This window comes from Typopeltis vanoorti, chromosome 3, assembly GCF_054136105.1.
Source record: "Typopeltis vanoorti isolate ZY-2024b chromosome 3, IOZ_Tvanoo_1.0, whole genome shotgun sequence".
Classification (NCBI taxonomy): domain Eukaryota; kingdom Metazoa; phylum Arthropoda; class Arachnida; order Uropygi; family Thelyphonidae; genus Typopeltis; species Typopeltis vanoorti.
Window position 1 is genome coordinate 30490548 of NC_143551.1, and position 24714 is coordinate 30515261.

A 24714-nucleotide genomic window follows, 5' to 3' on the forward strand; every position below is an offset into this window, starting at 1 on the left:
ATAGTATCAATTCACTCAATCGCGCATATCAAATTTGCATTAATCGAGGTTTTACTGTACTGGACTGAGGTAATAGCATTATCAGGTTGTGGTGAGCAGTGGCAGATGCTATATGACATTGTTCCATAAAATGGTACAAAAAAATAGACAAATAAAAGAATGATACTAGACAGGGTGAGTCTGTAGCCATTAAGTAAGTGCTAGGATCACCCCCCCCCTCCTCCACACAAACACTGCCTTAGAGACTGAAGAGCGATCTCCAAAGGCTCCACATCCAAAATGAAAATTATGAATCCTCTGTAAGGGATTATGTTAGAGTTTATAATCGTCTCATAAAAAGCTTATTATGATGAAACCAAAAACCAACAGGATGCCAACCAATGCATGTCAAGGGGGAAAAAAAAAATACTGACATGGAATGTTCTTCATCATCATAATCATCTAATTCTTGATATGTACAGTCAAGGGTACAGGATATGATAGCTAGATCTTGGATGAAAAATCTAAGAAAACCTACATGAAAAACTTACATCATTACTAATTTCTTATCTACAATTTTCCTCCAAATCAATCTGTTATCTGTCAAGACTCCAACATTATCAGGCTTTCTGAGTGACTTGACACCCCCAAGAATGCTTAATAGCAAACTTTCAAAATAATGAAATTAATGAAATTAATAATGAAAATCTGCATGCTTAAAGAAGCAGTAGCAACTTTTTCTTATTCTTTGTATTCTCTGCTCTTATTTAATATAGTTCAGACTGTAGACTCGCTGTATCCCAGGTCTTGCACAATCATTGTATTACTAGTGCTACTTTCATGTCTCTTAATGACCTCCACCTTTTCTGCTCACTGCAGGTTGGCAAGAAAAAAATTTGCATAACATAAAATTTCACATAACATAAAAAAATCGTTAACTGATTAATCACTCGCTTAAAGTGGAAAATAGTATCAATTCACTCAATCGCGCATATCAAATTTGCATTAATCGAGGTTTTACTGTACTGGACTGAGGTAATAGCATTATCAGGTTGTGGTGAGCAGTGGCAGATGCTATATGACATTGTTCCATAAAATGGTACAAAAAAATAGACAAATAAAAGAATGATACTAGACAGGGTGAGTCTGTAGCCATTAAGTAAGTGCTAGGATCACCCCCCCCCCCTCCTCCACACAAACACTGCCTTAGAGACTGAAGAGCGATCTCCAAAGGCTCCACATCCAAAATGAAAATTATGAATCCTCTGTAAGGGATTATGTTAGAGTTTATAATCGTCTCATAAAAAGCTTATTATGATGAAACCAAAAACCAACAGGATGCCAACCAATGCATGTCAAGGGGGGAAAAAAAAAATACTGACATGGAATGTTCTTCATCATCATAATCATCTAATTCTTGATATGTACAGTCAAGGGTACAGGATATGATAGCTAGATCTTGGATGAAAAATCTAAGAAAACCTACATGAAAAACTTACATCATTACTAATTTCTTATCTACAATTTTCCTCCAAATCAATCTGTTATCTGTCAAGACTCCAACATTATCAGGCTTTCTGAGTGACTTGACACCCCCAAGAATGCTTAATAGCAAACTTTCAAAATAATGAAATTAATGAAATTAATAATGAAAATCTGCATGCTTAAAGAAGCAGTAGCAACTTTTTCTTATTCTTTGTATTCTCTGCTCTTATTTAATATAGTTCAGACTGTAGACTCGCTGTATCCCAGGTCTTGCACAATCATTGTATTACTAGTGCTACTTTCATGTCTCTTAATGACCTCCACCTTTTCTGCTCACTGCAGGTTGGCAAGAAAAAAATTTGCATAACATAAAATTTCACATAACATAAAAAAATCGTTAACTGATTAATCACTCGCTTAAAGTGGAAAATAGTATCAATTCACTCAATCGCGCATATCAAATTTGCATTAATCGAGGTTTTACTGTACTGGACTGAGGTAATAGCATTATCAGGTTGTGGTGAGCAGTGGCAGATGCTATATGACATTGTTCCATAAAATGGTACAAAAAAATAGACAAATAAAAGAATGATACTAGACAGGGTGAGTCTGTAGCCATTAAGTAAGTGCTAGGATCACCCCCCCCCCTCCTCCACACAAACACTGCCTTAGAGACTGAAGAGCGATCTCCAAAGGCTCCACATCCAAAATGAAAATTATGAATCCTCTGTAAGGGATTATGTTAGAGTTTATAATCGTCTCATAAAAAGCTTATTATGATGAAACCAAAAACCAACAGGATGCCAACCAATGCATGTCAAGGGGGAAAAAAAAAATACTGACATGGAATGTTCTTCATCATCATAATCATCTAATTCTTGATATGTACAGTCAAGGGTACAGGATATGATAGCTAGATCTTGGATGAAAAATCTAAGAAAACCTACATGAAAAACTTACATCATTACTAATTTCTTATCTACAATTTTCCTCCAAATCAATCTGTTATCTGTCAAGACTCCAACATTATCAGGCTTTCTGAGTGACTTGACACCCCCAAGAATGCTTAATAGCAAACTTTCAAAATAATGAAATTAATGTAAGAAGTATGAAATCAAAATATGAAATGCTTTAATATTTCCAAGTCATTTGATTGTGTTTGGCATCAATGCCTTTTCATCAGGCTACCATCTTATGGCCTCCCTTCTGTCCTTTGTGATTAGATTGCGAGATTCCTCTCTGATCTTTCATTGTATATCACTTTTTTCATCAGATTTCGTGACCATTGCTTAAGTACCTAAGGTTTCTGTACTCATCATCATCATCAAATTCCTGATATGTACCCTCAAAGGGTGTACTGGATATGATAGTACTATATGAAACTTACATCATTACTAACTTCCTATCTACAATTTCCCTTAAATCAATCTCCTACCTATGAAGACTCCAACATTATCAGATCTTATCATCTCTAATTCTTTTTACAGCACTCTTTCCTCATTTCTGAGCTTTTTCAACAGCTTCCAGAATATTTTGCCATCTTCTTGATATTTATTTTTTATGTTCTTACCAAAGTCTTCCCATGACTTTTGTTTAGTTAGTTTTATACAGTGTTTAGCTTTCTTACATTTGTCTCTCTATTCTCTAAGAGCACAAGCTGACTTATTGCCAGCAACTTTTGATATGCTTTCTTCTTTTCCTTCACTGCCTCTAACTTCCTGTGTCCACCATGGAGTTATGATTTTGCTATCCTTGCAGATAACCTCACCACCTGCCTCTCTGGCTGAATCAATCAATGTTTTTTTCAGGATTTGCCACTGAATCTCCAAGGTTTGGTTCCTGTTCTCAAACTCTTTAATTTTTTCTTCGATATTTGTGTATTTTAGTCTACAGTTCGCACCTGAGAGCTGCTCAACTTTTATTCACTTTAAAACTTTCTTACATGTTCTTTTCAATATTAAATTCAATTTTATCCTTCTCAAGACTAATTGGTGATCACTTTCAATTTCAAATCCTCTGTACACTCTAGTGTTTGCACCAGTTGAAAAACATCAGTAACAACAATAACATAGTCAATGAGAATTTTTTTATTCCTTGCATCTTCTCTCCATGTGAATTTGTGCACATTTTTATGTTAGCAATAACCAGTCCATGTCCTGAGTAGAAATCCAACAGGTATATGACATTATTATTATTAGCTTTGCTCTTTTCTCCAAATTTTTCTAAAATATTTTTGTGTGTCTGACAATCATTTCCTACTCTGCTATTTAAATCCCCAACATGGACCAACTTCTCCTTTTTCATTCTGTCAGTTGCTTTCTCTAAAGCCAAAAAAATTTCTCGACTTCTACCTTAGTAGAACATTCTCTTGGATCATAGGCACAAATACGTCTCATTGTCTAGTTCCCCATTCTGATATTTTCCCACATCACTCTACTTGATATTACTTGCCATTCAAGAAGTTAGCCTCATATTTAGTGTTGAATACTAGAGCTACTCCTTCTTTTCCTTGATTGTCATTGCCTGAATGTGACATGTTGTATTTATTGCTCAGAAAGATCTCACCAGTCTTTTTTGTTTCAGTCATCCTTGTTTTGTCGATCTGGTGATTATCCAATTCCTCAGTTAAATCCATTTCTTTGCCATTCAGGCTTATTATGTTGATACTACCAATCTTGAACACTGGTGATTGTAAATTAGGATATGTGTCAGGATTTGTTGCAGTACCTGACTTTTTGCTGTTTTCCCTGGTGAAAACGACAGGGGCCTTGTTTAACTAGGCAACTCCCTAGCCAGCATGAAATTCTGTCATGTTGTACCATCATTTTTTTACTTTGGTTTAAGCCAATAAGAATACAATTTGGTCAGCTAAATCCCAAATTGCCAGTCCATCCTCTTTCGTTCAGTATCCAGGTAGATACCTAACAGGGGTGCACCACGAGAAGGTGAGGATTGGACATTAGTTGAGTAGCCCTGATTGGTTCTCTGCATTCCTTTAAAGGCTATGTGGAGGTCTCTTCTCAGTTATACAGCTTTGACTCTTAAGCACCCTGACATGGAATGTTTTCAGTTTATATTGACCAGGAACTCTGAAAAGATTGTTGAAGGATTAGTTAGACTACTACCATGTGGCAAATGAGTTGAAAGAATTATTAATTCCAGTTTAGATTAACTGTAGTTATTTATAGAGGATGCAAGCAGTGGAAACTGAATACCTGTGTATTCGGTTTCCATGAGTAATGTGAGGGGGGGGGTTGAATTGGTGAGAGATAGATCATTAATCAACCTAATTGTTCACTTTTATATTGAAATCCACCCAATTTTCCATTTACACAGTAGATTGGTTCCAGAAAAAATCATGTAAATGAAAACCGTATAAAAAATAATATAGTGCATATGAAAAAAATAGAATGGTTCCAGAGGTGAAAACCCAATATGAAGAATGAGTCATTTTCAAACAAAACACACACACACATATATATATATATATGTATTTCTTAAAGAAAATAGTGTGTCACTAATAAAACAGAAATTCGAAAAGGGCCAGATACATATGGTTATTAGTTAAATTTTATTCACCATCACTTTCTGACAGTAGCTTTATTCTTTTGTGTGAGAGTGGAATTAAATCCCTTCCATTACTTGAAACACTTTGGCCATCCTATTCATATTGCAATGCCAAAACATTTTCTTCAGTAAAAGGAAAACTAAATTAGCACTCATTTCCCTAATTCTGAAGGTTGATTTTTTTTTTTTTTTTACCACGAACTCTGTAATTAAACACTGAAATCCTGTTTTGACTAGATCTTTGTATAATTCTTCATATCATATCGTACATGACTTCAGTTCACTTTTAAAGTGTTCAGCTTGTTCAGCATTTGGATCATTTGTAAGAAATTGCCTTTGCAATTTTACTAGCCATTTGAGGATCTTCTTTAATTAATCCTCCAGTGAGTGGAATCTCTTAATGATCATCACTACTTTTTTCTTTTTCATCGAGATTCTCAAGGACAGCTTCTATTATTTCATCATCACTAACAGCCTTGTCAACCATCGATTCTTCAACATCTGCAGATGAAAAACCATCAATTCCTTCTCTGCCAACTGCATGTGCTAATCTGTGATATTAGAATATTCAGTTGTATGCAAAGGTCAGGGTTTTTCTTTTTCACACATTCTGGCCAAGTAGCTTTCCAGCATGCATTTAAAGTTGTTGGTTTTAATTCTGATAATGCCAGCTTAGCAAGTTTTATGGGATCCAAAATAGAAAATTTCTTCCTCACATCAATAACTGTCAGTAAATTATCCATATCTAGTTTATCCAAAATTTATTGTAATGTTCTTCTTATGTAGTTAGTTTTGAAGGTAGTGATCACGAACTGGTCTAGTGGTTGTATTAAGGATGTTGTATTAGGTGGCAGAAAACAAAATTCCACGTTCAGGTGTTCTAAAACAGGATGAACAAGCACATTGTCTATAATCAATAAAACTTTCAAGTCCAGATTTTTTTTCCAATAGGTTTAAATTCTGGAACAAAATGTTGATGGAACCATTCATTAAAAATTTCTTTAGTAACCCATCTCTTTTATTTGCAGTGCATTGGTAATGTGTTAAAATCCACACCTTTCATTGCCCTTGGTCTTAGGAATTGATTAATGAGTAATGGTTTTAATATACGATCTCCCGAAGTATTGCTGCAAAATAATAGAGTCACATGATCCTTAGCTGTTTTAAAACCACTAAGGCTTTAAAGTAGCTAAGATTTAAAGCCAAAATTCAAGTTTAAACGCATACGGTACTAGACAATGATAATTATAATGGAAATACCATTTTTAACAGAACTGAATTTAAACAGAAATTTTAAAAATAAGTGCCATTTGAACCATGTTAAATCAAAATATACAGAGTAAAAATAGAATTGCTTCATCATCATCATCAAATTCCTGCCATGTACTCTCAAGGGGTGTACAGGATATGATAGTACTACATGAAAAAAAATTACATCATTACTAACTTCCTATCTACAATTTTCCTCCAAATCAATCTGTTACTTGTCAAGACTCCAACATTATCAGATCTTATATTTCTATTGTCTAAGGCACTTTGTACCGTATCAATCCACCTATAGCTTGGTCTTCCTCTGGGTCGTTTTGCTGTCAACCTTGCAGAGAACACTTGTTTTGCTAATCTTCCTTCGCCCATTCTGTTTAAGTGACTATACCACCTGAGATTAGCTCTGCTAACGCATTCCTGGATGCTGACAATGTCAAGTTCTTTCCTAATATCCTCGTTTTTAATATGATATTGCCATTGATGCCATTTGTTCATGCCTATAATCTTTCTCAGGACTCTCATATCTGTGGTCTCTAGTCTTTGGTCAAGTGTTTTACTTCTGAACCAGCTCTCAGCTCCATAAGTTAAAGCTGGTATATATTATTAAGATCCATATTATTAAGATTCAGATCCATAAGTTATAACTGGTATATAGAATTGCTTTTGTTTTCTAAACTGTGTTATTTCGAAATTATGTAAAAAAAAAAGTTGTGTAAAAAAAGAATTAGCTGTATTTTTAAGAGTTCTTAAAGCCCCCCTCCCCCCCACAAGAATCAGTATTCACCGGTTGGATGAATTTGTAATTTTTGTAGAGTTAATAGTGTTTGCAGATAAAATAATGCCTTGAGTGAAAGAGATTCTGATTTTCTGGATGCCAGAGAGGCAATAGTGTATTGTGATTATGCCAAGAGAGATTTGATGTTATAGTAATCCTAAGAAGATAAGAAAATCATTCTTCATTGGGATGTGGTTAACAAGGTTAACCACGTTCCATTGAAGAATGATTTGGAGATCAGAATTTGGAATAGTAGAGATTGATGTTCTGGAAGTTTCGGTAATTTGTGTAGTGCAAAGTTGGGCAAATGAACATAGGAGAGTAGTCTACTTTGTCATCAGCAAAGCTGTGTATTAAATGGACAGGCAACTGGAGCAGGTTGTTGATGTATAAAAGGTAGGTAAGAGAACAGATCCTCGTGGAACGCCAACACTAGTTGCATAGTTATATGATAAGGAACCCTTCACTATCATACATAGCTTACAACCAGTCAGAAAGCCGGCAACCCCGTTGCCAAAGTAACCGAACAGATCAAATGATGGGAGCTTACTTAATATGCCTTAGTGCCCGACTTGGTCAAAAGTCCAGGAGATATCAAATACAACCATTCGAGACATGGCAGACTTTTTCATGGTATTTTTCAGAGACCTGTTTATGTTGGACAACATAAACAGGTCCCCTGTTGATTGGCAGTGACTAAATCCATGTAATTTTGGAGAAAATTGAGGCAACAGAAATTAGGTGTTGAACTAATGGTAAAAAGTTTGTCACCCTTCTCAGGAATGGGGTATACAGGTGCTAATTTCCAGGTTGTAGAATATATATACCAGTGGATGTTGAAATTTTTTCACTTGGATATACTATAAATTAAAAATGAGTTACCCAGTTGTAAAGTTACTTCACACACAAACTGTTTGCTTACACTTGGATAAAGGATTAAACTAAGAATATAATTTCTTGGTATCTTTAATTTATACCAGTGGAATAGGAAATCTTAAAAATTTGATGGACTGGAAGTCAGTTTTTGAAAATAGTTTATAATAGTTGGAAAAATGCTATCAGGGATTAGGAAATTTCTATTTTTCTGTGCTTATGGGATGATAGGGTAACAGCAGAACATTATCAAAAAAAAATCTTTCGAAATTGATTTTACACCAGTAAGAAACTATCAATGCTTCCAAAACAGAGTTTGAAAGAGCAAAAGGGAAACTTGCAGCCTGTCCAAATGGCAGCCAAGCCTTTTAGTCTCTTGCCAAAGCAATTAGTCAACTTTTACCCAACACTATTCCCACCCCTGTCATACCCAGATGGCACTATTGCAGAAAAAGCCAATCTCCTGGCTTCACACCTTGCCTCCAATGCATGCATAACTGACTATGGTAAGTATCTCCAAACTATTCCAGATGCCCAATATACAATTACCTCTATATCCTTTTGCTAGAAAGAGATCAGAAAAATATTGTCCAAATTAGACAAAAAAAGTCTCCTGTCCTGACTCTGATGGCATTCCTCCAATTATCCGGAAGGTTTGTGCACCACAACTGACTCCTATGTCACCTGTATATACTCTCTTACTCCACTGGTATTTATCCCACAGCCTGGAAATTGGCCTATGTCCAATTCATTCCCAAGAAGGGTGACAAATCACTGCCATCATACTACTGTCCCTTTTTCACTCACCTCAGTCATGTCTAAAGTAATGGAAAGAACCATCAATTCCCAACTCTTACACCACATCAAAAGCAATCAGCTAATAAACAACCACCAGTATGGATTCTGCCACTGCCAATCAACAGGGGATCTACTCACATATAACACCCATTTCTGGACAAATGCCATGGAGAATCTCAAGTGGTTGCACTTGATATTTTAAAGTTTTTGACCAGGTCTGGCACAAAGGCTTACTAAACAAACTGTCATCATTTGGTCTGTCCCAGAACTTTTGCAGTTGGATGGCCAGTTTCTGTCTGGATGCACACTTATGTGTGATGATGGATGGTTCCTTATCCTCTCACCATTCAACTAATGCTGGGGTACCACAAGGTTCTGTTCTCTCACCAACTCTCTTCCTTCTATATATCAATGACCTACTTCAGTTGACCTCCAACCAATACATAATTTTGCAGATGACAGCACATTGCACTTCTCCCTTTCATTTGATAAGCCTTACTCTCTATACAAATCACCTCAGTTTACAGAACATCAACCACCACTGCCCTAAATTCTGATCTCCAAGCCATCCTACAATGGGGGTTCAGATAACCTCGTCAATTTCAATTCTGCCTTATTTCTCACAAAAAAGAACCATTTTCTTCCAGTATTACCTTTAACAACACTCAAATTTAGGCAAGATGAGATTTCTCTTCCTGGAATCTCTCCGACAAATAGCATCAATAATTTCCTTACTCAGTGCTAAGTCCGTTAGAACACGTTCAGCTGCTGCCCTATTTCCCTTCATAGTACACCTTGAAAACAACAGAACAAATTTCTTTTGCTGCTCCTTCATCCCTGCTACTGAGAGGGTGGTTATTCAACCTTTAGTACCATGTATGGGTTCAACACACTCACATGCATATATAAACTGGGATTTTGTGTCTTAGTTTGAATTTAGTTAAGATGCTGGATTAAATCAGTGAAATAAAAACAAATCGTGCGTATAAAGAAGATTTTTACTTGAAAAATTCTGAGCATACTTTTTTTTTTGGTTTGCCATTCCGATTTTCTCGTCACTTTATTTTTGCACTAAGTCTGCTTGTTCCGTCAGAATGAAATTCAGCAACAATTTTAAATATCAGTAAGAAACACATTTTTGTTTCAATGGAGTCAACACATGCTTGCTGACCCCATCAAACATTTCTGCCACCATTATTACATTATCACATATCACATTGTCTTTCATGTTTGTTAAAGCATTGAACAAAAAGGAATTTAACATATATTCTGTTACTTAAAACTGCAGTATTTCTAAAAGTTTCAGAAGCCAAATTTAAAGAAGGTATGTCATCACTGAAAGAAAACTAGAAGACCAGAAGTCATTCACAAATGTTGAGCTTTTAGCTGAAAATTTTGAAGAACTGGTTGCTCCACTTATAACTGATAGCTGAGCAACTTAAAATATATGAAACTTACATTATAAGTTATTAATAACTTGTACCACAAGATAGAACTAGGATGATGACTCACTTCCTTGATTCCTAGATATTTTCTTGAAATGTTTGGTGTAGTGATCATTGAACAAAGTAAACACTTCCACCAAAATGTTGTGATAATGAAGCATGGATAACAGAGAATATGAATAATTACTATTGGTTTCTTTCAAGGAGAGAGAGAGAAAGAAAGAAATTACTAATAAGTACTTTTGAATTTTTTGGTTATTTGTATTCTAAAAAGTACAGTTTTGTGTAATTGATAATTGTGTATATGCTATTATTATGTATTATTATTTAATATAAAAAATAGTTGGCAAAAGCTTATGTTTTGGCACACTTATGACAGACATTACTGCCCTGTCTGGAGAAAAAATAAGTTCCAGTTTTAAATTTTCTGCTATGAAATATATAGCATCTACTTTTTTGTGGAAAGTTACAAGTTCTCTGTTGACCAGTATTATCAGAGATTGAATTGAACAAATTTACTGTAATTAATGTTAATCTCTTAGATGACAAATAATTTTCATTGTCTTGCAAAGACCTTTACCGTGTTGACTGGAGACCTCAGGTAGTTTGAAAATTCCCAATTTTGGTTTTATACACCAGCTTTTCTGAATTATCTAATCCATGAACTATACATTTCCAATCATTTATGGATTGGATTATTCTTTTATGTAACTTTCTCCTTAGGATCTCCTTTCAAATTTGGAGATCCTAATTTAATGTTAGTAGCTTATTATAACTAGCCAGGTGGTCCCTTATGTGCTTTTTTTTTTTTAGGGAAGTTAATTACAATCTTTTTTAAATTTTATTTAAATCTTTAGACTGCGTGTTCCACCAGGAAGTACAACAGAATTAACTCATCAGGGATACCACTTTCTCACAACAGTCTTTGAGAAACATGACCAGGTAAGGAAGTATATCTGATTGAATGGGGTATTTTAATGAAATTTGTCAGCATAACCAAAAGTTTCTTTTCTGAGAATAATTTCTGGGCACTCGTGAAATCTTCTCATTCGACTTCCTTCATTGTCTCTTATCCTTTATATAGCTTACTTGAACAGTCACATCTTTAACCCCCCCCCTCAACACTATAATCAGATCCAATGCTCTTTGACCTTGAGTTCTTTCTGTCACATGCTGCATGATGTTGTCTTGCAAAAGGCTGAGTGAATTCTGTTTCATTCTTCTTATGAGATATCACTGCTGCCTAATCAATGTTTCGATAATTAAAGTAATGATTACTTGTTTAACACCCTTCAGATTGATTTAATGATGCATTTTGTCTTCACTTGCAACTAATTGTACTATGTATTTTATCTTGGTAGGCTCCACCTCATACTGGATAGCTTCAAATTCACTGCTACATGGAAAATTTTAAGTAGCATTACAGCCATAGTTTTCTATCCTAACTGACTTAAATTATCCAATATAATTAGCGCCACACCACTCTGCTCTATTTTGTCTTTTTATACTGTACTATATACAGTACCTTTACACTCAGTACTAGTTTATCTGCCTCTTAGAGCCAGGTCTGACTAATGTCTATAATCTGAGCCCCTATTACATTCATCAAGGCAACAAACTCTATCTCTTTGTTCCTGATACTCTTAGCATTTATAAATGCTAAGAGTATCAGGAACAAAGGCATAAATACAGGCATAATAAGTTACCTCCAGACTTTTTTGCATTCTCTTCTCTTTGTAACCTTTATTATCCAGTTGGACAACTTGCTGATGTATTCATACTACTGCCTTGCTTATGCAGACATTTTTGCATAACTTAATGTCCAAACAGAATGAACACACTATCGTAATCATGATTCATCATATTTGTATCACTACCAACAGCTACATAATTTAGTCGCTCTTATGCATAGATTTTCACTACCCCTCCCATCATGATCTAGTTTCCCTGGCTCATCATATAGAGTCTTGTACCTGTAAATAATTTCTTCAGACTTTTGATACTAAATGCATTCCAGGGTAAGTTGTCTCTCTTATATAAATCCATTCTTACCTCAAACTCATTCCACAAATTCAAAAACGACAGCCATTCTTTCTGTGCATTCTATGAATCAAATCATTTGCTATCACAGAGCAACACCAGTCTTTTATTGTCTCTTCTATCTTCTGTACTCAGTTGGCACCTATCCCATCTCGTGGAATCAAGCATATATCCAAACAATCAAAAAAGGGGAGACAAAAGCTTATCATTCAACTACAAACAAATTGTTATCATCTTATTCCTCTCAAAATAATGGAGAAGGTCATCAATAGTCAACTTCTTCACTATCTAGAAGCTCAACATTTAATCAGTGACCACCAGTATGGATTCTACCAATCAAGATCCACAGCTGATCTCTTAGCCTACATCACCCACCACTGGACATGTGCCATAGAAAGGTTTAGAGGAATGTCTACTATTATCCTTGACATTTCCACCAGGACTTTTGATTGTGTTTGGCATCAAAGCCTGTTTTATAAACTGCTTTCTTTCTGTCTCCCTGCCTCCTCCTGTAACTGGATAACTAGCCTTCTCTGTGATCATTCACCATGTATCATAGTGGACATTACCCTTTCTTCAAGCTTGGCAATGCAGGAGTGCCTCAGGGCTCCATTCTGTCACCTACTCTCTTATACATAAAAGACCTACTCTCAATCACTACAAATCCTATCCATAGCTTTGATGAAAATAGCACTCCTCCATTCATTCTACTCCTTTGACAAATCATGTAGTTCCTAGACATCCCTTACATCGAGATCATCTGTAACCAATGCCTTAAACAGTGATTCCATACCATTCTTCAATGGGGCAAGGATAACTAGTCACCTTCAATGACATCAAAATGCAGTCCTGCCTTTTCTCTCACAAAAGGAATCTCAGCTCCCCTTTCCTTATCCTCAGTAATACACATCACCAAACAGGATCAAATCTCCAGCCTCTACTGGCACAAACACATCACTAGTTTCCTCACCTCTAAAAAACTAAGCATTCACTTCCATTTAAGAAGCTATTTACACCTATCCAGCTACTAACCCTATATATAGATATATATCCCAAATCCACTCATCCTTAAAATATTTTTCACACATTTAGGGTGGTGCACCTAAAACCTCCTTAAAAATTCTTGATGCTATCCAGAGGAGAGCAATTTGGCTCATCAGTGACTCTTCCTCACAGGCTCACTTCAACCTCTATCTCACAGATATGTTTTAACTGTGCGTCTCTTCTAGAGGTGCTTCTTTGGTCACTTTTCCAGTGAATTGGTAAACATAATTCCACCACTTGCAGTTGGGCTTGTTAAAACAAGCCATCAGCTATCCATCATCCCCTTTTCAGTATAACTTCAAATACATCAAACCTGCTTTTCCTCTTCCTCATTTATTCCGACTACCTCTGTCATCTGGAACAGTCTTCCTCATAATGTGTTTCCCAAAAATTCAAGTTCTTTAAAGAAAAGTGCCAATAGATTTATTCTTTTTCAGTGCTTATCTGCACCTTGCACATGGCACTAATGTGCTATAGGTTCTTCTCTCTCTTTTACCTGTGTTTTATAATAATAAAACATAGCCCTTTTTATTAATTCAGTACTATCATAACATGCTATTTTCACTAACTACTATATACGATATATGATAACTAATAATTAAGGAATTGACAGCGTACACTAGAAATATAAATTAAATAAACTTTAATATATACTTTCCGATATTTCGGCAAATGTCATGTTGCCATCTTCTTGGGAACTTAATACAAAGACAAGTGCACGCAAGTACTACATAACAGCAAATGAGAACCGAAGCTAGGAAGCTACCATTTTCCTAAAGTCCTGATGGTGCCCCTTGGCGGGCTATATTGGTAGTTCTTGGCCTTTGGGCTGAAGTTCTTCTGATAAATGTTTCCCAAATTTGGGGCAGTCTCATGCATCCAAATTTGTTGAGGTTTGACATGTTACTAAGGGCTGAGGCTGATTCCATGAATAGTCTTTCATATTTGAACTTGCTGCGGTGTATTACTGTGGCTTTCTTCCACTTATTCTGTGGCGAGTATCCAGAGCGTGGTCTGCAAGCCCAGAGTGGCTGTACTGGTGAAATCGGATGTAATCCTTGTGTTCTGAGATTCTGATATTTGCTGTCCTGCCTGTTTGGCCAAAGTAGGACAATTTACAGCTGCAAGGGACCTGGTATACACCAGGTAGGTCTAGGGGTAGTGGTTGGTCTTTAGTGGAGCGGATAAGGGATGCCAATTTTCTATATGGTCTGTAACAAGTGGTCAAGTCATGTTTTTTTAAGATTTTGTTGATTTTTTCCGAGGTGCCTCGGATGTAGGGAATGGTGATGGATTTAGAGTAATCTTTTTTGTGAAGGGGTGGAAGGTGGGTTGTGGATAATTGGTTTAAGTATTTTTTTGGATTTTTTTTTAGGGGGGGGGGTAGCCATTGGCTGAGAAAGTGTCACGGATGTGATTTAGTTCAGTGGTTAGGGCTTGATCATTTGAACAGATTATTTTTGCCCTGTTGAGTAGTGTCTTAATAACTCCATATTGTTGTGAGGGAGGGGTGATGGGATTGTTGGCGAATGTATCTGCCTGTATGGGTGGATTTTCTATAAACTGAGAAAACCAAGGTTCCATCAGGTTGGCAGGTGACTAGTGCATCTAGGAAGGGGAGGTTATTGTTTTTCTCTATTTCCAGGGTGAACTTGATTCTAGGGTGTTGGTTGATTAAGTATGTTAGGAAGGAGAGGAGTGAATCCAGGCCATGTGGCCAAATAGCGAATACATCATCAACGTAGTGAAGCCATATGGTAGGTTTTTGTGGGGCTGAGTTTAAGGCTTTCTCTTCAAAAGTCTCCATAAAGAAGTTGACCAAGGGTGGGGAAAGTGGTGAACCCATGGCTGTCCTCTCTATCTGTTTGTAGAATTTTTCCTGCCAAACGAAATAGCCTGAGTTCATTGTAAACTGAAATAGGGCTGAGATATCAGGAGGAAATTTAGCTTGGATTAGCTCTAAGGTTTCTTTGAGGGGGACATTCATGAATAAGGGGGAGACTTCAATACTGACCAAAAACCAACATATCCATTAGTGAATACAAGTCACTACAAGAATTGAAGAAAAACAAAGAAATAGTTATCACCAAAGCAGATAAGGGGAATGTTGCTGTGATACTCAATCTTAATGACTACACAAGTAAGCTTAAGGCTTTACTATTAGATTGACCCACTTACCTCCCTATTGAATACAATCCCACCAACTCTCAAATTAGAAAACTCCATAGGTTCCTTAAGAAGGTCACTTCTCAGCCTGTGGAGATTACCAACAGACTAAAACCATATAACTCTAGACTCCCCCGCATATATGGGCTCCCAAAAATACATAAAGAAAATGTGCCATTACGTCCCATAGTGGATGGCATTGATTCCCTTACTTACAAACTAGCCAAGCATTTAGCCAAAGCGCTAAATGCTTGGCTAGTTTGAAAGTAGCCAAGCATTTGAACATAAAAAAACTCAGCCCACTTCAAAGCCAGTATAGAAAACCTTACACTCCAACATAATGACTTAATGGTAAGTTTTGACGTCTCCTCCTTATTCACGAATGTCCCTCTCAAAGAAACCTTAGAGCTAATCCAAGCTAAATTTCCTCCCGATATCTCAGCCGTATTTCAGTTTACAATGAACTCAGGCTATTTCGTTTGGCAGGAAAAATTCTACAAACAAATAGAGGGGACAGCCATGAGTTCGCCACTTTTCCCACCCTTGGCCAACTTCTTTATGGAGACTTTTGAAGAGAAAGCCTTAAACTCAGCCCCACAAAAACCTACCATATGGCTTCGCTACGTTGATCATGTGTTAGCTATTTGGCCACATGGCCCGGATACACCCTTCTCCTTCTTAACACGCTTAAACAACCAACACCCTAGAATCAAGTTCACCCTGGAAAAAGAGAAAAACAATAGCCTCCCCTTCCTAGACATGCTAGACAAACAGATAGAGGGGACAGCCATGAGTTCACCACTTTCCCCAGCCTTGGCCAACTTCTTTATGGAGACTTTTGAAGAGAAAGCCTTAAACTCAGCCCCACAAAAACCTACCATATGGCTTCGCTACATTGATCATGTGTTAGCTATTTGGCCACATGGCCCGGATACACCCTTCTCCTTCTTAACACACTTAAACAACCAACACCCTAGAATCAAGTTCACCCTGGAAAAAGAGAAAAACAATAGCCTCCCCTTCCTAGACGTGCTAGTTACCTGCCAACCTGATGGAACCTTGGTTTTCTTAGTTTATAGAAAACCCACCCATACAGGCAGATACATTCACCAACAATCCCACCACCAGCACTCCCTTCACAACAATATGGAGTTATTAAGACACTGTTCAACGGGTCGAAACTTATCTGTTTAAAAACACTTTCTCAGCCAATGGCTACCCCCCCCCCCAAAAAAAAAATCCCAAAAATACTTAAACCAGTTATCCACAATCCACCTCCCCCCCCTTTCACAAAAAAGATTACTCTAAATCCATCACCATTCCCTACATCTGAGGCACCTTGGAAAAAATCAACAAAATCTTAAAAAACATAACTTGACCACTTGTTACAGACCATATAGAAAATTGGCATTCCTTATCCGCTCCACTAAAGACCAACCACTTCCCGTAGACCTACCTTGTGTATACCAGGTCCCTTGCAGTGTAAATTGTCCTTCTTTGGCGAAACAGTTAGGACAGGAAATATCAGAATCTCAGAACACAAGGATTACATCCGATTTCACCAGTACAGCCACTCTGGGCTTGCAGACCATGCTCTGGATACTCGCTACAGAATAAGATGGAAGAAAGCCACAGTAATACACTGCAGCAAGTTCAAATATGAAAGGCTATTCATGGAATCAGCCTCAGCCCTTAGGAACATGCCAAACCTCAACAAATTTGGATTCATGAGACTGCCTCAAATTTGGGAAACATTTATCCGAAGAACTTCAGCTCAAAGGCCAAGAACTACCAATATAGCCCACCAGGGGGGCACCATCAGGACTTTAGGAAAACGGTAGCTTCCTAGCTTCAGTTCTCATTTGCTGTTATGTAGTACTTGCGTGCACTTGTCTTTGTATTAAGTTCCCAAGAAGATGGCAACATGACATTTGCCGAAATATTGGAAAGTATACATTAAAGTTTATTTAATTTATATTTCTAGTGTATGCTGTCAATTCCTTAATTATTAGTTATCATGTTTAACCAGCGTATAAGCCTCTCTACATGAACTACTATATACGTACTAATTGTTTTCACTTTCTCACTTATTTCTTCTAACAATCCTTTTATATCCTTTTTTATACTGTATTTATTGCTAGTTAAATCAGTTAGATTGTTCCTGTGAGAACTATCATCTGTTTTACTTTTCTTTTTTCTCTTTCACTTGCATTCATCATATTGTTTATTTTTGCATGTAGAAAAATTATGTAGTAACAATTATCAATCTCATGTTTTATAACAGAGTTGACATATAGTATAACATCCTTTTTATATTCCACTTTACTTTCCTGATTATTATTATTTATTGTCTTACCTGCTTCTGTCCATTGTTGTCTTTACACTTGACAAAAAATTATAATTTTTTTTAATCCTTTATCCAAGTGTAAGCAAATAAAGTTTTCAGATGAAGTGTCTTCATGGCTATTTATATATAGAGGCTGTTCACTTCACATCAGTTACCTTAGTATCCCATAATGCAAAACAAACTTCCTGTTGAATGTGTAATTTGCTATGCATTATGCGAAGGGATTGCTATCCAGACTGGTTTTGATTATTACTGCGGTCTCTTCACTTTGAGCAAGAAGAGTTACTAAAGTTGAATTAAGACTTTGCCAAAATATTGGAAGTATTATTTAAATTTATTTTAGTTAATATTGATCTTTGTTGTAATTCCTTAAAAAAATACAATTATGAATAGCCAATGTATAAGCCTTAACACCAAACTGAATATGTTCTTAACATAAATTCATTCATGGCACTTTTTTTGTTATGCTGTTGAGTCTTCAATCCATCTGTCCCTTAGGATGAGTAGAGTCTCCTGATTAGGGGTTCTATGATAAATTAATGCAGCCAGCATGTCACTCTGCTCTAAGGACAAGTATTTTATGCCTGTAGATCAGAGTGTTTTTGGAGCTGGTTTGCCTGTTCTGAAGGACAAAAAAAAACAAAAGTTTCTGGGAGAAGAAACCCTCTATCTCCATATGAGTCCAGCTAACTCACCATTTGATTGAAAATAATTGATAAAGGTTCCTCACATCATAGAGGGGATTCAAAGCTAGGTCTTTCCAATCAGAGAGCTTGACTCACCACCTGAGTTATTATTTAATCATAATAAATCATAATATGCAAGAAATTATATTGTTGTAATACTATACCCAAGTGTAAGCAGAGTTTGCATGTGAAGTATCTTCATGACTGGCCACTTACCTTTAAAGGTAAGTGTCCATTGAAAGATTTAATGTCAATTTCACATTGATTGGCTTAGTATCCCATAATGTATAGCACACTTCCTTTTATGTGTGTATATTATTATGCATTATGGGAAAAATCACCACCCAGACTGGTTTCGATCTTTTTCACAGTCTTCTCATTGGAAGCTGCTAGAAATATACTAGGTTAAGTCAATGCAGAAGTCATATTTTCCTTATACAAGTAGTAAAATGATGTATTGCCATATGTTTAAAATATTCTCGATCAGAGATTATAGCCAAGTCATGAAGATACTTCTTAGACAAACTTTGTTTTGCTTATGCTTGTGTATGGGATTAAAACAAGAGTATAATTTGTCTATTATAATTTACTCAATAACCAAGCAAAACAACTTAAATTCAAATTATATGAATCGTGTCGAGCCTATTTGGTATTCTCTAATTTCTCTGTTTGCTTTGCACACACACATGTAAGTGCATCCCCCAAGTAACACTGCTCTGTGGTCTCGACCAGTGCTTGATTGTTTTATTTCTAACTTCTAACCTTGTGAGTAGCTCTGTGCTGGGTGGCGAGCTTTGGTGCCAAATAACTACAACAAAAAAGAAACCTTGAGCATGAATTCTTCATCCTCAAATGTTTCAGGAGTCATAACAAGGTCCCAGCCAAGTACTGATATCATCAGTACATCATTTGATAACAGAAGTAAGAAGTAAAAGATATAAGACACCAGTTTTTCTCCTCATTCATGCAACAGATGAAAAACCAATAGGAAAAATGTCACCATTCTTTATTCAGAAGGGTTTAGAAAGACTTGTAGGATCTATCAAAACAGTTAAGAAGCTACATTCTGGTGATATCCTTGATATCAATGATACCAAGATATTGTCTGCAGAAACACGTTCCTGTTTCTGTCTGCAAGAAGCATATTTAAAACCTAGTGAGGACCACCAGTAATGAACGTTATGTCAACAACATTCTGAAAAACTACTGAGAGCAGTCACAATAAACACAGTAATTCAATTCTTGCAGAGGAATGATATCAGAATGGGATTTCCATGATGTTCCTGGTGAGGAGGTATGATCAGAGCTTAAAGATCAGGGAGTGACAGGTATGAGATGCATCCTGATACATAGGGATGGTCACTTCCAACATCTGTAAAAGCAGGGTATCTCAACTTTTCTGTTAGAATGTATATCCATAATCCACTAAGATGCTTTAAATGGTAGAAATATGGACATACCCAAACTGTCTGTCATGGTTCTACCACCTATGCCTGATGTGTTAGTAAAGAGCATCATAGCAAATCTTGCTGTGTAAAGAAAGCTAAATGTGTCAACTGTCAGGGAGATCATCCAGCTTACTCCCATGCATGTCAGCATGAAGTAAGCTGGAAAGATGAAAGAGAAATACAAAAGATTAAAACAGAACAAAATATATCATATCAGAATGCAAAAAAAAAAAGGAAGTTAACCACCACCACACTTGTCGTGAGATCCTCTTATGCTGAGAAAGTGGCAGTTAAAAAATGTCAATAGCAATTCAAAGTTGTATGTCTATTTCACCATCTGATAAATTTACCATACCTGACTTCATGATGATGAGTGCTTCTCTGTTGAGTGCATTAATCCCATGACATATGGCCTCACTCCAGTAACAATTCCATAACGGTTATATTCAATGAGAACCCACTTTTCAAAAAAATTATGGCAGGGATATCACTTAAAGATAAACTGCCAGATACCGCCACAGAAAAAATGAATATTTCAGTATCCACTGAAAGTAAATTAAACTTGCCAACTGATTGATGTATTGAATATTTTTCCAGAAGAAGAGATAGACACTCACTGTCTATACTTCCCAAAATCAATTGATAAATATAAACCTAACAAAGGTAAGCCCTCGGCCTCCCAAAAATCAGACAAGCCTACAAAACTAAAACAGTAGGAAAGTGTTTACAATGGAACTGTCATGGGTTTTCCAGAATATAAATGATATCAAGATGTTGCCTGCAGAAACACAAGCCTTCCTGTTGGCATCTGCAAGAAGCATATTTAAAACCTAGTGAGGACCTACCGTAAGGAATTTCACTGTTTTATGCAAGGACAGAACTGGAGGTGGTTTGCTCAGTGGAGTTGCTATCTTAATGGACAGGTATATTCCTTTCCACCATGTCTGGCTTAATACTACTCTGGAAGCAGTAGCTATTTGCCTATCTGTGGGATCTCTTATTACAGTATGTTCAATTTATTTACTGCTGAGTGTTGAGTTAAATGAAATCAATCTTGATAACCTTGTCTTGCAACTGCTTGAGCCCATACTTCCTATAGTTGACTTTAATAGGCACAACACTCTGTGGGATAGTACCAACACAAATAGATGATGTCATATCATTGAATGAATCCCTGACAATATTGACCTCTGCTTTTGAATAATAGCCTCAATACTTTCTTCCATGTGCTTACCTGCTCATATTCTGCAGTTGATCTTACAGTGTGCTCCTCTGCCATTTTCCGCTGCTCACATGGGATTTCGAAGATAACATCTATATCAAAGCAGTCATTTTCCTGTTATCTGCATGTCTTCACAGGAACCATTTTCTCCTATATAGATACCCATATGGAAAATGGACCAGACTGACCAGAATACTTTTTTCCATCTTGAAAAATTTAATGATGATACAGTCAGTCAAACACCCATCATTGAAACAGCAAAGTATGTAACAGATTGTATTGTCCAGGTAGCAACAGTCTCAATTCCAAAAATATCATCTCAGTTTCTACTCTATCCAAAATCTTGATGGAACCTAGAGTGTCAGGCACCCAAAAATGATCAAGACAGAACATCAGGTATATTTCATAAGATACCACCACATCAAATTTAATAGCTTTTGAATGTGCTCAGACCAAAGCACATTATCTGAGATATCAGCGTCAAAAACAACTTTGGATCCAATTTACATTATCGATTAATCAAACAACCAGTATTAAAATTGTATGGGAGAAAATCCAGAAAATGGAAGATAGATAACAGAATACCTCATTTGTCTAACATAGACCATACTGGATGTGTTGTTGCTGATCCCAAAACTGTTGCAGACACTTTGGGTGAAAATTTGCCAGAATCTCAGCAACAGCTTCATATCATCTTAAATTTTTAATATTGAAAGAGCAATAAGAGAAACAGTGAATAAAGAACTAAAAACAAGTTCTGGTTTCAGTGTTCTTTGAAATGGAAAAAGCTTATGACACAGCTTGGAGATATGGCATGTTAAAAGAGTTCCATAATAACCTAAGTCTCAGAGGATACTTTCTGTATTTATTAAAAACTTTCTGTCTCTATGCAAGCTTTCCAATCATGGTGGGAAGTACACTATCTCATCCATATCATCAAGAGCAAGGTGTTCCCCAAAGCTGTCTTAAGTGTGGCACTTTTCAATGTCAAACTTAAATCGGACACTGAACATCTTCCTCCCACTGTAGGCAATCCTCTGTATGTTGATGACTTCGCAATTTACTGTCACTCTCATAACATGAGGATAACTGAAAGACAACTTCAGCAAGCAACTGATTATGTCTCTCCATGGGCCATTATTAATGGGTTCAGGTTTTCAGCAGAAAAAATGTCTGTGTGTACATTTCTGTGGAAAATATACTCTTCACCCAGATTGAGTCACGAATGAAACAAATTGTTATCCCAGTAGCAACAGAAGCCAAGCTCTTGGGACTCATCTTTGACAGAAAGCTTACATTCCTTGCACACATTCATCAACTAAGAAAGTGCAAGAGAGCAATGAATCTCCTTTGCACTCTATCCCCCTACTGAATGGGATACAGATTGATTTTCATTGTTTTGTGTTTGTCCTGTGCTTATATATTCAAAGCTGGATTATGGGTGCCAAATCTATGGTTCTGCAATACAGCCTGCAATGTTTGGATTCCACCCATCATCAGGGTATACAGATAGTTACTATATACCTTTTGCACATCACCTACTCAAATTCTTTATGTTGAAGCAAATGAACCAGCTCTATCACTTAGATGGAAACAGTTATTTCTTAACTATGCTCTAAAAATTGTCTCTTCCAGAAAATTCTGCATGGACTAGTCTCTTTGTGAGGCTCAAAATCAATATGTTAGACTGCAATATGTCCTTTTGGTGTACATGTTAAAGAGATTATGGAAGCTATTGGCATGAATGTTGATAAAATTACCTGCACCATTCATAACAGCATTCTTCCATGGCCAGTTTGCACTCTCTCCTCCTGCAACCTTTCCCGTTATCAACTACAGAAGTCTCATGCTCCATCAGCTGTCTACCCACAATTGTTTAATGCACACAGAGCAGCTCACTCTGATTTCTTGCCCATCTATACTGTTGGTTCAAGATCTGAGACCTCTGTTGGCTTTGCTGCTATGTTTCCTGACATTACCATCTCCAACCAGATTCCACCTGATTGCAGTAATTATGTAGCAGAGTTGCACACATTCATTATGTGCATGTTATTGAGCTTGTACTAATGCATATAAAAGAAAACTGCTATCAAGAAAAGTGTGTAATTTATACAGACTCGTTGAGTTTTTTACAGGCTATCTCCTCTCCTATGTATACACCACATCCAGTGCTGTGTGAGAGGTTACACCTGTTGTACAAAATGAAGACCCTTAATTTTGATGTTCGGTTGTGCTGGATTCCCAACCACATTGGAATTAAGGGAAATGAGAGTGCTGCTGCAGCTGCTAGATCAGCTCCTACTTTTTCAATGTACTGTTTGACAGTACCATATACAGACTACAGACAGTTTATAACATCAAAGCTAATTGTCCCCTGTCGGTCATCATGACAGGAAGCACTAACAAACAAATTGCATGAGATTAATTTGGAAATTAAGTATTAGCAATTCTAGTCAACATAGAAAGAGAAGAGAGGAAGTTCTCAATGCTAGGCTCTGCATAGGTCACAGTCATTTTAGACACTCTTATTTACTGAGGGCTGATTATCCACCTATGTGCAAAAAATGCAATATGCTTCACACCATTTGTCTTATTCTGGTGAAATGCCATCACTTCATGTGAGAAAGGAATGATACTTATCTGGCCAAGCCATAGACACTCAGGCAGATGTTATCGGACTTGGGCAACTTGCATGACATTTTTAACCTTTTACAAAGAATTAATTTATACAAACACATTTGATTATAAATTCTATTTATATATAGATTTCTTATATAAATTAATTCTATGTACATACATATTATTTACTAATTTATCACTTTATGCCTATTTATTAATGCCTTATGTACTACCTTAACCTTTGATATGGCACAATATGACCTTTGCTGTCCTTGTGCAAATAAATTATAAATCAATCAACCAACCAAGCAAGCCTAAATAGCTGAAATATTTTACTTGTTCTATGGTTTACTATTGGAGTTAGGTATTTTCCATGTTCCTGTCTGTTGGCATGATTTTTTAATGCTAATTTTCATTCCAAATTTGTGACAACAGTTATTCAGCTTAGTTCAAGTGTCCTAAATACTTATACTGTATTTATTTAATATTACATCTGCATAAAGTAAAGAGCTGAATTGAATATTTCATATATTGATATCAGGTTTAATGCCAGGTTTACATAATAATATGATCCATATGCGAGTGGGACTGAAAAGTTCTGATAAACACCTAGAACAAAAATGATATTAAAGCAACTGATATAATCACAAGAAAGAACATATCTTAAAACTCTTTAACCCCCATGTTTCATCAAATTGTAATAATTTGTTCTTTTTCTTTTAGGATATATAAGAAGACATGTCAGAGGTTTTGAAGAAATTCAAAGATATGGAGTTGTGGGCTGTCATCAAGTTTATCATGCTGCAAGAAAAGAAAGTCTGCAATTGAGATTCACCAAACTTTGTGGGAGACTTCAGGAGACTGTGCCACAGCATATCCAACAGATGGGGGGGGGGTGACCAAGTTTAAAACTTGGCATCCTGAGACAACAAATGCTGCGAGGTCAAGAAGACT

At 36.4% G+C, this 24714-nt stretch overlaps 1 protein-coding gene across 5 annotated transcripts in view; it reads left to right on the plus strand.

The window, feature by feature from the left end:
- The window catches only part of Miro (mitochondrial Rho GTPase), a 439377-nt gene that overhangs the window by 215531 nt on the left and 199132 nt on the right, over positions 1–24714 (plus strand). For all 5 annotated transcript variants that reach the window (XR_016550640.1, XM_090415513.1, XM_090415514.1 and 2 more), the window contains exon 13: positions 11046–11130. Coding sequence is in view for 4 of the 5 variants with exons in the window: in XM_090415513.1 (XP_090271639.1) it covers positions 11046–11130 (85 nt within the window). In the remaining variant the exon portion in view is untranslated. The remainder of the gene's footprint in view (positions 1–11045; positions 11131–24714) is intronic.